This window comes from Gymnoscopelus microlampas (assembly GCF_963454915.1).
Source record: "Gymnoscopelus microlampas genome assembly, chromosome: 1".
NCBI classification, from domain to species: domain Eukaryota; kingdom Metazoa; phylum Chordata; class Actinopteri; order Myctophiformes; family Myctophidae; genus Gymnoscopelus; species Gymnoscopelus microlampas.
In genome coordinates, this window is record NC_139962.1 from 13303861 (window position 1) to 13322160 (window position 18300).

Below are 18300 nucleotides of genomic sequence, written 5' to 3' on the forward strand. Positions count from 1 at the left end.
ATACATACACATAGCCTCATTACAACTAATAGCCTAATCATGCAAAGAACAAACTTTGACGTTGAAGTCTGCCCGCTTCCATGCGATGAATGGATCTGCTTTTAGGTACTCTAAAGAGAGCGCACTACATCAACCTCTACCAATATAGGCCTTCTGAATCCTCCATAGTACATCAAGGTTGATACTAAACAGTAGGTGGTAGCTGGGGTGGTAGAGGGTGCGCAGCAGCAGGGAACGGCAGGCAAGCTGCAGCAGCACAGACAGCAGTAATCAGCAATAAACAGCAAGCAAGACATAAGCAATGTAAACGTACATGTTTAACCCATTGAGACCTGGAACGCATCTGTTTGTCATTTTTAGATTCCTTTGGCTATTCAAAAATATCAGATCTACAAGCTCATAGTGCGACACCGAGTGAAAAACGTGAAAATGTGTGAAAATCTTTGAATATATATTTTTTAAAGCAAACGTTTGTAACTCAAATCTTTGGTTCTGGGGATTCTGCAAATGCCTTCTAAATCCTTCAGTCTTTTTTTTTTTATGTATTTGACCGTGGACCCCCATCTCAAAATATTTTGTTCCAGGGACCCCCAGAAGTTTTAACAGAGTAAAAAATGTTCACTTTAAAAAATATATATTCAAAGATTTGCACAAATGTTCACTATTTTTCAAAAATAGCAGATCTACAAGTTCATAGCGCGGCACTCGGTGCCGCGCTATGAGCTTGTATATCTGCTATTTTTGAATAGCCAAAGAAATCTTAAAATGACACACAGAGATGCGTTCCCAGTCTTAATGGGTTAAATGGGGCACTCTATTAGTGAAGTTAGTATGTGATTGGTTGAGAATAGACGCGTGGAGCTGAGACCGATCAATGGACAGCCACCATTACCTGAGTGAACTTGCTCTGTCATGTGCGATGCTCGTGTCTCTCTAAAGTGAAAGTTGTTCACACCAGCCAAATGGGGGTCACATCATGTTTGATCTGTTTTGGTCCGGGGAAGCTGCGTGACAATTCAGACAACTTTGTGGTTAATTATCTTCTGTACCTTATGCTAGAGTGTGGTATGAAGGTTTCATTGGCCGTCCCATTCACAAATTGAACAGATTATTCAAATGTACCGGTATATACTGTAAAATGCATTCCATTCATTCTTTGGGATCCCTGAAACTGTAACAAAATTAGGACAGAATTCCTCTGACAGACTATTGACATTGAGATGAGGGAATGGTTTAGTGTCTGATATTAAGGAGCTCCCCCCTTAAAGCTGGAGCAACACATAATTAGTCCATAAACAATATCAGTTGCTTTTAGATAAAGAAAACTCAAATGCAGTACTCATATGGTTAAAGTGATGTTTTAGCTCTGATCCTTTACCTAGCCCTAATCCATATTTAAAGGAGGAGTTCACCCACAAAATTACTTATTTTCTATCAATTACACACCCCATGAAGCCTTGATTTCGTGGATTTATTTTTGTTTTTGTGGCATTCCTAAAACAATAATTTGATGACTGTGTGTATTTCCGGTAGGAGACACAAATAATCTACTTTGTGCCTCCTACCGGATACATTAGCCGGTAGGAGACGGGAATCAAATTATTAGCTTAGGAATGCGACAAAAACAAAAAAGAATCCATGGATTCAAGGCTTCATAGGGTGTGCAATTGATAGAAAATAAGTCATTTTTTGGGCGAACTCCTCCTTTAATTGGTTTAATTTTTATGTTTAGCTGGTCTGTATGCCATGGGCATATTTTCGAGTAGTTTTGATCTACTCGAAAATATGGTAACTGAATGTGGTAACGGTACAGCATTTTGTTCTGAAGCGGTGTGTTTGGACAGCTGTGTTCAGCAGTGTGTCCAGCAGTGTGTCACAGTACACTTCTGGAGAAGAAGTGCTGTTTAATTAGCTGAGAGTTGGCAGTAGGACAGAGATAGGAGTATATGGACATTGGACAATCCAATCAATGCATTCTGCTGTTTGTAAACTACCCCAATGTGTCCTGTCCTCTCTCTCTCTCTCTCTCTTTATCTCTCTTGTTCATGCTCTCTCTGGTTCTCTCTGACCATTTTAACATTGTCATATTTTACTTCTTCTCCTGTGTCCTTTTCTTTTCTTCCTCTTCATCCTCTTCTTCAGTACTCTGCCTGAACATAAAACAGATTTACTATTCAAGCCGAGGAAGAGCGGGGCTCTGCCCATATTCTCCAATGGACTAACAATAGACAACATGTGCTTCCTTTCTTTTGTAATTAATGTATTGCTGTTAGCTTCCTTTGAGTCAAACCACCAGAAAGGTTTTTTGTTAATGACATTGTCATCATAACAGCGAGTAGGACACATGCACGAACATACTCCCACGCACACGCGCGCACACACACACACATGCGTGCCCATACAATTGCCCATACAATTGTTTACCATGGTGCATTGGTGCTTAAGTAGCCATTCAAACAAAACAAAGCCAGGCTGAGATGTGTGCAGAGCCCAGGAGCATCCAGACAATGGCATTAATCACAATAAATGATTATCTCTGGATATGTGTATTATCTTGAGGTGTTGAATAAACCGTTGAGGACGAAGGCAACGTTGCAATGCACTCCGTGTCAGCGCCTCTGCATCAGTTGTCCTACTTACTATTAGAGGTGAATGTCAGCGATGGCAATTATATGTATTAGTTCCTGTCTTCTGTCTCTCTTGTTACCTCGGGGCTGCTGTGTGTGTGTGTGTGTGTGTGTGTGTGTGCGCGCGTCTGTGTGTGTGTGCGTCTGTGTTTGATCACCCGCTTGCGCAAATCTCCCAAGCTCTCGATCAACATCAGAGGGCATTCACAGAAGCAGACTGCAATGTGCACACCTGCACTCTGCCCCCCCCCCGTCCCCCGTCCCTCACAATTAACTCTTTAAGACCGGCAACACACCTGTGTGTCATTTTTTGATTTCGTTGGGCTATTCAAAAATAGCAGATCTACAAGCTCATAGCGCTGGATGTCATGATTTTTTCTCTCTTTTTTTTTTTGTAACTCAATTCTTTGCTTCTGGGGGGTTCCTTACAGATGTTCGCCTTAAAAAATATATAATCCAAGATTTTGCCACGATTTTTCATGATTTTTCAAAAATAGCAGATCTACAAGCTCATAGCGCGGCACTCTGTGCCGCACTATGAGCTTGGCCAAAGAAATCTGAAAATGACACACAGATGCGTTCCCGGTCTTAATGGGTTAAAATAGACATTGTACTGTGCAGGTTTACAACACCATCTCAAAGAACTCGCTCCTCGAGGGACGGAACATCAACTGTCACAGCTGTTTCCTTACAGGGAAGACGCTGTATTGCAGAGCGTGGTAGATTGAGCTCGTAGCCTCATGCAGAGCCCCACTTTCTCCCCATCTCTCTCTCTCTCTCTCTCTCTCTCTCTCTCTCTCTATTAAGTGTGTGCTGGCTGAGGCTGTCCTTTGTGGAGACACTGCCCTGTAAACAAATGGAGGCAGCAGTAATTGCAGTTCCACTTGATTTCACCTCTATGGGGGGGGGGCAGCTCTGAAGGGCCCACCGGTAGGAGGCAGGAGATGGAAAGGTCGAGGAGGGAGGTGTGTGGGGCTTCATAACGCCCTCATCCAAATCCCATAGAGCACCGCGTCAAATCTAGTTCCATCCAGCCAGTTCATAATGTAGCACATTGGTGGATGACTTCACGTGTAGCTCAACAGGACTTTTGATCTTATTATGTAGAGGTACATTTATTTAGCTGATTATTCAGTTAAGTAGTTCATTTGGATTAATGTCAGGTCAGCCCTCTCTCTCTTTTACATCTGCATCTTCTCCGACCGGAGCTTCCGGGGACCGGTTAGCCGCTTAGCTTAGCTCCCGTCGTGAGGCGAGTTTACGCTCCATCGTGTGACGGCGGCGTCGCTCACCGAAATAAGCGCCCGATCGAGCTCGTCGGCGTTTGGCTGAACGGCAGGCGTTCAACTTTAGCTGGCCGCGCGGCACTCGCGGGAGAATGGTCCGAGAGCGTCCGTTTTGTAGTGCGGGGGGACGATATCTATATCGAAGCCTCCCGCTCGCATCGTCTCGTGCCCGCCGGAAAACAAGCGCTCCTTTCTTGATCTGACGGATTTTCCACATGTACTGTAACATATTATAATGTATATAATGTATTTAATATTTTTACATAACGGGCAATGACATTAAGAATAAGCATCTCTAAGCACCTCTAGAGATTGTACACCCTCTTACACACAGATTTTATGAGTTTTGCGATCATCCATCCATATCCATCCATATCATCACCTTGGCTGAATGCTAATGCCTGGTATAAAGGGAATTTTGCAAATGTGTACTGTGCACCATTTAGACTTCAAAGTCAAGTGATTCCTCCCATACCAAGTTATTATGATCTCTGACTGTGTGCTGCGTGCTGCATACAGACCGTTGCTAGCAGATAATAGTTGCCCGCCATACAGTGGGTAATTGTGGGAATGGCTGTTTGACCCCTGTAGGAGCTTATCTGATCCATGCTGGGTTTTGGAGGAATTGTTTTCTGAGTTAAGTGGTCACAGATAAGACTCGGGAGTTCGAGATAACAAGTTAGGCTGTTGGAAAGAGAGGTTTAAGGTCTCTCCCCCTGGACTTCGTCCCTCATCCCAATACACTCCCAACAGCAGGCTTCACTTTGGCCTGGAGATAAGGTGTTTGCTATAAGCATTATAAAATCAACTCTAGTGTCTCTGACCATCTTCAGCTTTAAACACGTTTGTCGGAAAATGGCAATTTTCTTGTTATAAGTTCCAGAGTTTATCGACTGCCTTCCTGTGCTCTAGTGCTAATTAATTCCCGTCAGAAGACTTGCGTTATCATGTACTGGGTCATGACATAATTTATAATTAATGTTGTTAGTCAGGCCACTCTCATGCATGACATTCTCATCCAGCATAAACACGCTAGTACTGTACTAACTGTATTGATTGAATTGACGAGATTGTAAGTGTTTGCCTATGGCTGATTAATCCTTCCAGTAGGCAGCAGCTACAGTAAGTCATATTCCCCCTGAACCTATAAATGTCTCCTATTTTTCTTTTCTTTTTTGTACATCGCTGAGCATTCGGCCAATCAATAAAACCCATTTTGCAGGCATTTATTTACTTAGCAACCGGTCATTGATAGACTTGCATTATGCCTCTCTATACAGCTGACCAAATGGGGTTTGCTGAAGCTGCCATTAATTTCATGTAACAGTTTATTCAACAAACTTCCAGCTTTGGGGAAGCGGATGATTTTTTTTCTCTACGGCTGTGAAATTATACAGTATGTTTTAATGAAAATTTAATCAAATCCAATTCCAATTATGCACGTAATGAATGTGCAGCTCAGGTGTGACGAGTGCGGGAAACCTTGGCAGCCTTCCTCGTATGCATTAACACTTCAAAATGGAGGTCGCGTAAGTTTGTTCATCTGGCTCACTACCAGCCAATTTAGAAAGCCCATCAAACATAGTCAGGCGCAGAGTGCTACTGTGCTGCTCCCTTAGCCTTATCGTTCATCCATTTGTAATGGGCTTTTGAGAATCCAGAGTTTATATTTAGATTCTCTATAAAGATTTGATATAAGGAGCACTTTCCCGTTGCTCGTCAACAATGCGTACAAGCATCCAAACTGACGGGATGAATCGACTGTTCTCATCACTGTTCTGCAGTTTGATGAACAGCCTAACCCCACCCCAACCCCCACCCCCCCCAGCACACCCCTCCACCCCCCCCCCCCCCCTGCTGGCTGAGCACACAGAGTAACAAACGTGCGCCATGGCCGCGGGATGGATATCATTTGATGGAGCGGGTTAAAGGAACAAGGTTTCATTAATGTGATTTGCCATCTAAGCATCCTCCACCGCCTTTCGCTGGGTAGTAAATGAGTGGCATATTCTTCCCACTACTCAGAGTGAAGATATGATTGTTGTAGTCAGGTTCAGAAGGCCCACTGAAGGCTAATGTTTCAGAATAAGTGGTAGAGTTTAATGACTGTAATGATGTATGTTATTGTAACACATTCTTTCATAAACAAATATTCTTTGCAATTTAAAAAACCTTCCTGCTTAAAGAATAAAAGCAGAAAAAGCTGTGCATTCTATTAACCACTTAGACCCTGCAATCTTAGGGTCGCATTGTGACATGTTGTGAGCTTGTAGATCTGCTCTTTTGACCGAATGTTTGACCCAGAAAAGGGACGCTAGGGGTCAACGCGGTTAATACAATGTCGCGAATCCTCTAAAAGAATGCTGCCTCAGCAACGCATTCAGTCTCATTCAGGAGCTGTTAGGATTAGAAGAGACCTGTGGGTCACGCAGCCAGCCTGCATCCTCCTGATCCTTGCAGGTATTACCTCGGCAAAATCACAAATGTACTCTGACAAATGTAATGGAAATCCATGTTCTCTGAGCTCTGTCAATATTTTTTTCTTTCCTGCAACACGAGACCAATCTCTGCCAAGAGCACGTCACGTCAGGGTGAGCAGGCAAGGCTGAAAGCGGCGAGGGAGCATGGTGCATTATGACTACATATGCATAAGCACACAGCGTTACTTTTTTATAGGCTTGTCACGAGCCATAAAATTTCACATTAGCTGCGTGTTCTGCTTGATGTTTACTAGCGAGACGATGCTTGGAGGTTACGGAGGAGGATATGTTCTAGAAATGAAATAAAAGTAAAAGTTAGTCAAGAAGTTTTGGTTTTACACATAGACACACTAATGCGGACCAACTCTGGCTCCTTACATGAAGCTGTAAGACCAACTTCAGAGCAATAGCATTGTTGTTGTTACAACAACGTACAGAAAAACATTGTGCCAATTTGTACAGTATGTGACTAAGAATGTTACAGCATATTACTGTTTACGGTAATATAATACTGTACTTCCTTGACTATCCATTAATTTGTATGTCTCTTTTGTATATGATATAAATGCAGTAAGTATATAATAATAATAATCAATTATAAACATGCTTATAATGCATTATAATCTGCATGATTAAGTAAAGTAATGGCATTCCGCTGGTGGTATTTGTTTCCCTTTACTTAAAGCACCCAATTATAATCACACTATAATGCAATGTGTTTTGATAATTTTTATAAAGCATTATGAACTAAGCTCTGTGGTGGTGCTCTGTGGTGGTGAGCCCAAAATCTCTTCTGCCCGGTTCACCTCAGTGGCTGGAGCAATTGATCTGAATTTGCACACAGCCATTGACCATTACCATGTGCACGGAACAGCGAAGCCCGTTTTTCGCTTTCCCCAAATGTCAGCTGTTTATTAGCGTTTTTGTGTTCGCTGGCTCCCGGGTTGCCAAATCATGTGCGCATATCCCCCCACGGGTATGGTCTAGTTGCGAACGTGGAAGGCCCAAGTGGAGCTTACTATGAAATCCTGCTCGGCTTGTGTGTGTGTGTGTGTGTGTGTGTCTGTCTGTGTGCATGCACTGCCTGTGTGCAGCCTTCAGAGTGCGCCAGAGTGCCGAGCAGGGTTTCACACACACACACACACACACACACACACACACACACACACACACACACACACACACACACACACACACACACACACACACACAGACGCCTGCACTACAGTGCGGCCATGAAGAGCGCAGGAATGTAGACAATGCTCTGATTATAATGCACACACCTGCAACATATTTCGAGCTGCGTTCGCTTCCAGCGTTCGCGCGTCTTACTTGTTAGTAACTATAATGATACAGTGCTCTGCATTTTAAGTATGTGTATAATGCATTATATACATGGGCTTCACAGAAAGTGTTACCACATTTTGTTTGTTTGTTTGTTTGTTTTTTAAGCTAGAGGTTTTTTGGCCAGGAGAGGAAGGTACACACAGGCATAGGAGACGGCAAAGTGCATTCTCGAGGAGAAGATATTTCAAGTTCATCCCAGATGATGGGACACGAAATCAGGGCAGCCCTCACTTGGACAGGAAGGTCATCGTGCCACAAGGGAGCCAGGACTGTGGAGTTTTGACCGGCCTGCTGTGATGGGCAGGTTGCTGCAGGGAGGGTAGAGCGAAGTGTAGAGCACTTGGAGCACTGGTTGCTGGACAGGGCTTGTCCGTTACCTGGAGTTATCCAAGCCCCCAGAGTTGCTGAGAAACATTGAAGCCGCCACCCCAGTGGCCAAAGCTGGAACTGCAGGCGGGGAGAAATACATGCACGAGCAAAACATACCGAGATATATTTATATATATAGATATAAATATGTAAACATATTATACGTAAATACATATGCATTTACATATACATAGGCATCTCGAGAGTATTTAATAAATATCTCGCGTTCAATCCTTGACACACGGGCTGCCGTAGAACGCAAAAAGGACACTAGTGCGCATGCTCATAACTCTATGGTGTGTCCAAAAACGACTCAATAATTCTACTTCCGGCAGGCTTCCGGGTGCTTCAAAACGCCAGTGAGCACATTCATTGAAATGATAGCTGGGGGCGGGGCAATCCGCCCTCTAGTTATATTATACCTCTATGGAGTTATCACAACACAGCTCCCTCAACGCAGATTTTACGCAGATTTTACTTTAAAACTTAAAAACCACGGCAGGCTGCCGTGGTCAGATTGCTGATGATAGAAACTAATGGTGAGAAATACAGTAAATAAATTGCTAAAAGTCATTAGGATAATTATCTGAATAAAGTTTGTGACAAATGTGTGTCTGCACTGACAATATCAGCACTATTTATTTTACTCGTAGCAGATATTAGGCAATAATGTAGTCTTACATCACTACACCGCTTAAATCCAATAAAAAACAGATCAAAGTGATAAGCCTGTCTCATTTATTAAAATGAGGTGAAGCAAGCGGGCCAGTAGATAAGCCTACATCATTTATCAAAAAAGTCCCTAGAGCCTAAATTATGATGTTAGTTTCCCTTAATAGGCAAGAAGTGACGTAGGTACGCTGGATGTTAGAAAGCCCACATCGTTGTGTAATAATTTCTGTCTTTTGCATCCTAAGTTTGATTGATTTGTTCGGAATAGTTTAATCTGTTTCATCTAAGTGATGTCACGGCTGCCTCTAGCGTAGTGAGGTTTGCGTCTGATGTGACTGACATCTCCCGTTTTGCCATTCACCTAGGTTACAGTATCATTGTTTATTGCTGTGTGTACGCTCAAAGTTGAGGTGCACGTACAGTATATCTTTCTGTCAGAAATGTAATTAGCTTATAAGCCTCGTTGGGGGCAGTACGCTAACGGCAAATGAGTTGTTAATAATGCATTTGATTAGTAATTAGCCTACAGTCCTTATATCTGCATACTGTAGATGTAAAGTACTAAAATGCACTGTATACTTAAGTAGAAAGAGAGACAGGAATGGACGGGTGCAACGGAGGACAACATAACACATGACTCACAATGTCACAGTTTTGCTCAGTGTACCAACTGTTGGAGACCTTTCAAGACCATGCTACTAATTATAGGCAGGCACCGTGGAATTGCATTTAACTACTTAAACCCTCTATACTGTTGACCATAGTCCCCCTGAGGTCTGTCTGTATGACAAGCTCACAACGTGTTTACTGGTCCTAATGATCCATCTGTTGTTTTCTCTGAACAACATTGTACAAGCCAAGCTGTGTGAGGGCTGCTCTCCGTGGTTCTGATGGTCCACCATTATACATCATTATCCCTTTGATCCAGGGGTCAACCTCGACATGTCCAGGCCTGACACCACATCACTGTATAATAGCCCCTGATTAAACACAACTCAACAGAGACAGGCTGCACTCACAGAACAGTGCTGTCATCCTTGGAGATTTATTGGACTGCATCCATTTATCTCTATCTATCCATCCATTCAGCTGGCCAGCCTGCAGGCTAAACAACCAGCAGTCCATCTAATACCATACACAATTATTTATTACAATAATAAGACTAAGAGCGTTATTAGCACTTAAACAAAGTCTAACAGTGTGTATCACAAGCATCATGAATAAGCAAGTAAAAGTATCACTGCCAAGCAAAACAAATGCGTACATAAAATGTATACGAGCAATAAAAAAAGAGCAATAAGACTATAAAAACCCCTAGAAAAATTATAAATAAATACAAATACATGAAAGGCTGTCTGTCTGTCCGTCCGTCTGTCTGTCCATCAAACCCCCCCATCCCTCCCTCCCCACACACACAATCGGCTCATCTGCTCTCTGTTCAAAGTGAGGCGAGTGATAGTGTTTTCATCCTACCAGTCCCTCCTTCTCCATCGGCTCAGCTGTTATATGTTGCAGAGACGCCAAACGACAACTCTGAATGAATATTTAAACATGTGGCACTTCCTCCGTAACGCTCCCATTAAAGGACACCCATTTTCAACCTATCTTCATATAATTGGTCCTCATTAATGCTCATTATAAGATGGCACCATTTTGTTTATTCACTCTGTGTCTCAGTAGGCAGATTTGGTAATTTCAAACAAGATCAAATGTATTTTATTTTATTTTGTATTAATGCAAGAACAATGGCTTAACTTTCCAGGAATAGAAAGCCTGCCGTTTCTATTAGCTTGGATTCCCCATCGATGATGTCACTGGTAGACGGGTTTCTGAACCATCCACGGCCCTCCTCTGAGACACAGACCGACTGAGTGCACATAAATGGTATCATTTTATAATGAGCATTAATGAGGACCATTTACATGACGATAGGTTGAAAATGGCTGAAGTGGTCCTTTTTAAAGCTCCCTCTACGTTTCGCATCCCTTCTATAAACCCCTTGCATGGCCCGTCCGTGGTACTGACATTCATCGCCACTTTATAGTTTGGTGCGAGGCGGAAATCCTTTAGAGGAAAGTGCTAAATAATGTCTTCTGGTTGCTCCGGGCCCTCATAAGTGCCTGTCGTTAATTAAGTTGAAATGCATTAGTCATGACTTCCATGGGTTTTTGCATATTGATGAGGTGAGTGCTTGCGTGTGTGCATTTGTGCGGGTGAGCGCGCGGCCGGAGCAATTGAGGAGAGTGAACCCAAAGGCCAGGTCCTAACTGTTTGATTGGTGGAACACGACGAGCCAAGCACAGACAGAGCCCTGCTTCACAGTGAGATAGGCTTATCCGTAGATAATACGATTTGTATAAGGAATCATAGCAGTCCTCTGGGTGTCAATCACCGCCTACTCGGCAGTCATCAAATGTAGCTCCAAGGCAAATGTCTGTCACCCTCACACGATCTAATTAGGATGTTAATGAAGCAACATTAACTGTGATTACATTGGTCCTGTAACTGTTGAAATGAAATGAAAATCAATAAACATGTGTTTCTAAGAACCTTTTAGAGCAGCATTTACCATTAACAAAGGATCCGTAATGGTTAATTAATGTTGTTGTGATTAGCGCTCTTGAAATATGTATGCATTTGGATTTCTTTCTTCTACTTTTTTTTAAAATCATGTCATATTACCATAGCAGGATTGGGGTGGCCCAGAGTCAATTACAGAGCAGCCTCATTAAGTTTTACTTCAAAGGATTTAACTATTAGTAAAACATGTAGCATGCCATGTGTAATATGCAAACATGCTTCTGTTATTATCCATGTGTGAGGCGGTTGGTATTGTTTGTATATAGGCTAACCGGAAGAGTGGGCACCTAAACATTGTGGGCACCTAGATGTTAACTTGGCTATTCTTTCCCCCCCAAAAAAAAACGTTTTGGAAAATGATCTGAAGTAATGTAAAGTAATAATAGGCCTAATAGTTCTACAATTGCCACAAATTACTACAAATTCATTATGGGCATAAACAAGAAGTTGAAGGGTAAAATTAGGTCTGATAATGATGCACCATTTATGTTCAAATCATGTATGTGTACGTATATATATTACTTACTGGTTTTGTTTTCCTTTTTGGGAAAAAAATGAGGTGCCCACAATGTTTAGGTGGCCACTCTTCCTGTATCCATAGCACCATGATGTAAAGACAATCTTTAGTATAACAAACCCTGCTTTGCTGTGCAAATTGGATTATTTTCATCTTTTATGGTGTGGTGGTGAGTGCAGCCTCAGAAGTTCAAACATGCCCTGCAGCAATGTGCTGGAGGTGAAATACTAAATAAATGGATCACATGCTGCCTACAGTGTAACTCACTCAGTGGTGGAAGGTCCGGTATTCAAAATGTACTTGAGTAAAAGTACAAAAGTATTGGCATCAAAATATACTTAAGTGCTAAAAGTAAAATGACTCATTATGCAGAATGTCCCATTTCACAAGTTTTTAAATGTATAAAAATCCTTCTCCGTGTCGTATCATGACACTATTTTCAAATACCAAAAGAATATATATGGCTAAAGTGGTTAATATATGTTTGTAATAATAATTTAAATCTACAAAGTATCTTGTAACTAAAGTTTCAAATAATTGTAGAGGGGTAAAAGTATGTGCCTCTGAGGTGTAGTGGAATAGAAGCTTGCAGCTCAAACCAACATACATGTATGTGTACATTCACAGCTGAGTTACAGAAAAAGCAGCTTGTAGTGAAATATGAAAGACAAATACATGTTTATTAAATAGATAATTGTTAGTGTTACACATGCATTATTTTCATTAGACAGTAGCTTTTGCTGTAGAGCAGTGGTTTTCAACCTTTTTTGCGTCAAGGACCACCAAATTGACACATATTAGCCCACGGACCCCCATTTGAAAAGATATGCCAGGGACTCAACCATTTAGGTTTATTGGGGGTCTTAATCTGCACTGTATCACCATCATCAGTGTTCATTTAACTCTGAGAGGCCCATTTGGTTCCATGTGTACACTCTCAGAGTTACAGAAAATCAGACATAAGGGTCAATTTGGTCGCTAACTATTAATTTGGCTGGGGACCCCCTGGAACCCCGTCAAGGACCACTGGTGGTCCCCGGACCACTGGTTGAAAACCCCTGCTGTAGAGTGTTCAGTAAAAGTGGTCTCCTTGTCTCTCCAGCTCTTTAATGAACAGAAATACATTTTCAGGTGGGTTGCCAATTTCAGCCGATCAGAAGAGAGTACCCATTTATCAGCTTAAATGTTATAGTGTTCCAGTTCCAATTTTGTCTGCTCACTTCTTTGTGCCATCACTTCCAATTCCCCTTGTTTATTCTATATACTGTATAACAGGGGTCTTCAACGTTTTCAGGCCAAGGACCCCTTGGCTGAGAGCGAGATAATGTAGGGACCCCCATTATATATTGTATAAAATATTTATTTTTTCATAGATTTCATAGGGAGCTTCGTAGACTTGTTTCACAGCACTATCATGTTGGATTCATGTTAATGTGCATTTCCAGACATGTAACCATGCACTTACACAATACTTAGTATACCTGACCTATCACTCTGCACTTAGTCTGCTCTTTTCCCCCCCTACATCAAACCACGTTGCCAAAAATAGCAGCTCTACAAGTGCACAACGCCTCGCAGCGCGAGCCGTTGTGTGCTTGTAGATCTGCTATTTTTGGCTAAAGTTCTCCTCAGAATAGGGATGCTTGGTTGAAGTGGTTAATGTAAAAATCACCAAAGATTTGGCGGACCCCCTGTAGTAACTCTGAGGACCCCCTAGGGGTCCCGGACCCCCTGTTGAAGACCCCTGCTGTATAAGTTCTGTTCTGCTGGATACAATTAGTATCTCAACCTGAACATGCATTTTCTGTTTACTAAAGAGCTGGAGAGAAAGAAGAGAGACCAGTTACTGAACAAATGTTCTATAGCAATAATTAGTGTCAGAATATAGAGCTAATTAACACTTATTTAAAAATCACTTACTGCACCTTTTAAAGTAAATGTGAGTACTTGGAAATTCTCTGTTCATAAAGTTATAATTGATTTGTTGTTATAATTACTATTGTCAAAACGTCAGCGAGGGGGGACACTTTAATCATATAGTATGTTGAAATGCTGCATCCTCCACGACTGCATAGGAGAGTGCAGTGTTAAATAGACACTTTTTTGCAGTGTACAGCAGGTTCCCTCCTCTCTGTAATTTGTGTTTATTACAACAGACAGTTGGAAATAACAAAGCTAGGCAGCATAAGGGAGGCATGGGGAGGAAGTCTGACAGCATTGTATTCTTGGCCAGCAAGGGTTTGTGTGGTTGGATAGGCTGGGCTTAATCAAATGGGCACAGAAGGTTATGCAAGATTTCAATTCAAATGTATCATGAAAGGTGTTTCAAATGTATAGCTTTTCCCCTTCTTTCTTTCTTACTTACTTTATTCCCTTCCTTCCTTCTTTCCGTCCTTCTTCCTTTCCATAACCACTTAAAAGCCTCTATTCTTAGTGAAATGGATACTTTTTTCCGTCTACACCAAATCTCTTTGCAAGAAATAGCCGATCTACAAGCTCACAACGTGCCACGTTGTGAGCTTGTAAATCGTGTGAGCTTGCTTTTTTTGGCTAATGTTCCCCCCAGAATACGGATGCTGGGGATCAAGTGGTTAAATGTCTCTCGCTTCCTTTTCCCACACAACCCACACACACAGAGCACGTGGCCGATCTGACCGTGCACACTCTCTCTTTCCCCCCCAGAGCACGACGAGTGCGCCAGCGGCCAGAGCTCATGTGACGAGAGCGCCATCTGCACCAACACCATCAGAGGCCATTTGTGCACCTGTAAGCCAGGCTACGTGGGAAATGGCACCATCTGCAGAGGTAAGGCCCTCACAGAGGATCCCCCACAGCTTCCCTGACTGCTCCGTCACCTCTGTTACACATTGAGGGCGGTTGCCTTCCTCCTTCGCCTCTCCTCACACAGGGTACGCCAGCTGCTGTGTGGGGATGATGACAATTGATTTTACGAGTGGCTTCTTCAGCCTGTTCTGTATCTCTGCATTCATCCCCTCCTCCATCATATCTCTCCGCCTGCTCACAGACCTTTCCCCTCTGTGTGTTTCCACCTGCGTAGACAGCTTATATATTCCAGACAGGCTGGACTTGGCAGATATTGACCTCAATAATGACGCTAAGCAAATGTCTTTGCTTAGTGTTGCTTATCGCTCCTTGTAGTCAAGATAAGGGGGAGGGAAGGATGGAAAGGGTTCTTATTTTGTTACACAAATATGACCTGTCAATCTTCTGAATGATGTCATATTAAGTGACCTTTTCGGTGAGCTTGAGCTTTGCGCTACTTGAACACCCCACGCGACAGTATAGCTGATTTGGTGCATACAGCTTGGTGTTTTTTTCTATCTGCGCACAGCCGAGGTTCTTGTCAAATATGTAACGGCGCTAACTGAAACGAAGGGAATTGGCTGGCTAGTATCTGATACTGGCTAGATGACAGTAAACTATTCTGTCTATAGAGCTGTGATATCAAACCCATATTGAAAACAAATGAACTATTCCTTTAACCCATTAAGACCGGAGGCCCATTCTACAAAATGTCTTCTAAATCCTTTTTTTTTTTTTTACTTCTGTTACTATGTCAGTGGTTCTCAAACTTTTTTGTGTCAAGGACCCCCAAAATGATATGTATTTGGCCGCGGACCCCCATCTCAAAATATGTTGTTCCAGGGACCCCCAGAAGCAAAGATTTGAGTTACAAATGTTAGCTTTAAAAAATATATATTCAAAGATTTTCACACATTTTCGTGATTTTTCAAAAATAGCAAATATACAAGCTCATATGAGCTTGTATATTTGCTATTTTTGAATAGCCAAAGTGTAAAATAATGCTTTTTAGCTCAAATAAAAGACATATGCGTTCCAGGTCTTAATAGGTTAACATTAACTTTTGGTAAAGCTAATTAGCAGAGTTACAGTAGCAGAGTGAGAGAGCGAAACGGTAAACGATCTCTGCTCATCGCCTTCATGTGGACGCAACTGTCCAATTTTAGAATGCTGTACACAGTAGGATAAGTAGGCTACTGTGCCCATTCACTTTTAGATCAATCTGTGCTGAACATCTTGTACCTCTAGATCGGGGGGTGTGGGGCGGGTAGGTAGTGTTGTAGATTGTGTGCAGTCAAGAGAGAGAGAGAAGAGAGCCTGTGTGACAGTGTGGCTGGCGAACAGAGTAGCAGTATAGCTGCAGCGGTGGAAAAGGTACAAAAGTACAAAAGTATTGGTATCAAAATGTACTTAAAGTACCAAAAGTAAAAGTACTAAAATGTTTGAAAATAGCAGATCTACCAGCTCACAACGCTTCGCGATGCGACGCGTTGTGAGCTTGTAGATCTGCTATTTTCAAATAGCCTATGTATAAAATAGGGCTAAAGTGGTTAATGTATGTTTTATATTGTAATAATGTATATCTGCAAAGTAACTATAACTAAAGTTTTCAAATAATTGTAGTGGAGTAAAAGTACAATATTTGCCTCTGAGATGTAGTGGAGTAGAAGTAAAAGTATTGGAAATTGGAAATAAAAGTTCAGTACGTGAGTAAATGTACTTAGTTACTGTACACCACTGTATAGCTGTGAACAAAGCGGTGGCACAGTGTGTACAGTTTAGACTGTTTGTCGGTGAATAAAAGCTCCTACTGTGCATGTAAAGATGTTTCTGATGGAGCAGTATGTCCGTCTGTGGAGCGGAAAATGTACAAACCTGTTTATCTTAAAAGAGTAGTTCACCCCAAACATTTCTTTTCTATCAATTACACACCCCATGAAGCTTGAATTCATGGAGATTTTGTTGTTTTTGTCGCATTCCTAAACCAATAATTCGATGACCGGGTAATTTTTTGTCATTAAACATGTAATTTTTTGGATGAACTACTCCTTTAATCGGAGTACTGTATATTTCAGAGCTATTATGTTAGACAGCAGAGTTACTGCAGGGGGGCCACCACATCTTTGTGTGACTTTTCAACCCTAGAATCCCTATTCTGAGAGGAACATTAGCCAAAAATAGCAGATCTACAAGCTCACAACGTCCGCACTGCGAGGCGTTGTGAGCTTGTAGATCGGCTATCTTCGGCAAAGAGATTTGGTGTAGAGGGGGGAAAAAGAGCAGATCAAGTACAAAGCCAACGATCAAGATTACCAAGTATTGAGGTTAAGTGAAATAAACAAAAAACATTAGTTCACACAACACTGATGAAATCTATGAAAAGATTTAATCTGAACACAATTCTATACAATATGTAGTGGGGGTCCCTGCTTCATCTCTCTCTCTCAGCTAGGGGGTCCTTGGCCTGAAAAGGTTGAAGACCGCTGTGTTAGACCATATTCGGAGCCATTATGTCTTTGTAGTAACACTTTCCACTACCTATCAACCCGACGCCAAGGTCGGGTTGATGTGTTGGGGGCTTTAGGGATGGTGTTTGTACAATATGCATGCAGTATTTGTTACTCTTTTGCTCACAAACAGTTTACTTTACTGGCACTTTATTTGTTTTTGGTCGGGACACTGCACATTAATTAACACTAAGACATGACATACAAACACATGATTAAGTGTAAATATGCCGGATTTAGTGAATGCTAATTTCCATCCGTAGTCCTCCAAAACATAAAAACATGCAGAGATCACAATAGAACAACATGGTTAACAAAACACTCATGTAGCCACACTGGGAACATCTACATTTTCATTTAGATTCTAAAAGGTGTCAGGATCCAGCTGAGAGGTGCAAGCGCTTGTTCCAACTGGATCTGACACAAAATAAGCCTCCACTCACTCCATCACCCCACAATGTGAACTGATTATTATGTTGCAATTAGAGCCACAGGCTGTGCGTGCGTGCAAGTGTGCGTGTATGTGTGTCGAGGGGGCTCCACACCTCTAATTTGGGTAAATGTGTGGTCTCTCTCTCTCTCTCTCTCTCTCTCTCTCTCTCTCTCTCTCTCTCTCTCTCTCTCTCTCTCTCTCTCTCTCTCTCTCTCTCTCTCTCTCTCTCTCTCTCTCTCTCTCTGAGACACAGTTATAGGCATTAGGATGGGTGGCAGGTGGAAGGCAGGTCTAGGAAGAGATCAGTGCAATTTGCAAAGTGCTTTCTGCCTGTGTATTTTCACTGTTTTGCACCAGGCACATGACAGAACACAGCTTTACTGCCACCTTCACATTCCTCCCCTCTGGGAGTCATGGCAACAAAAACATGCAAAAAACAGTAAGTGAAATATAAATTAATTAAGCCATCACCTTTTTTTTTTTAAACAAAGATGCAGGCCTATTTGAAGGTTATTTACATTTGCAAGCATGGCAAAACCATGTACTGGTTGCTCCTGACCATACATGTATGGTAAAGCAAGCGCAAGACCGATATCCCAGGCCCTATAATTATACAGCTACACCTTGCTACATCTTAGACTATCTTATCCTGGCCAATT

General features: G+C 42.0%; 1 protein-coding gene across 1 annotated transcript in view; it reads left to right on the forward strand.

Moving 5' to 3' along the window:
- Nucleotides 1-18300, forward strand: part of LOC311049653 (protein kinase C-binding protein NELL1-like) — a 289822-nt gene that overhangs the window by 203764 nt on the left and 67758 nt on the right. Inside the window, exon 14 of the mRNA XM_084063406.1 lies at nucleotides 14561-14683. Within this exon, the coding sequence (XP_083919532.1) occupies nucleotides 14561-14683 (123 nt within the window). The remainder of the gene's footprint in view (nucleotides 1-14560; nucleotides 14684-18300) is intronic.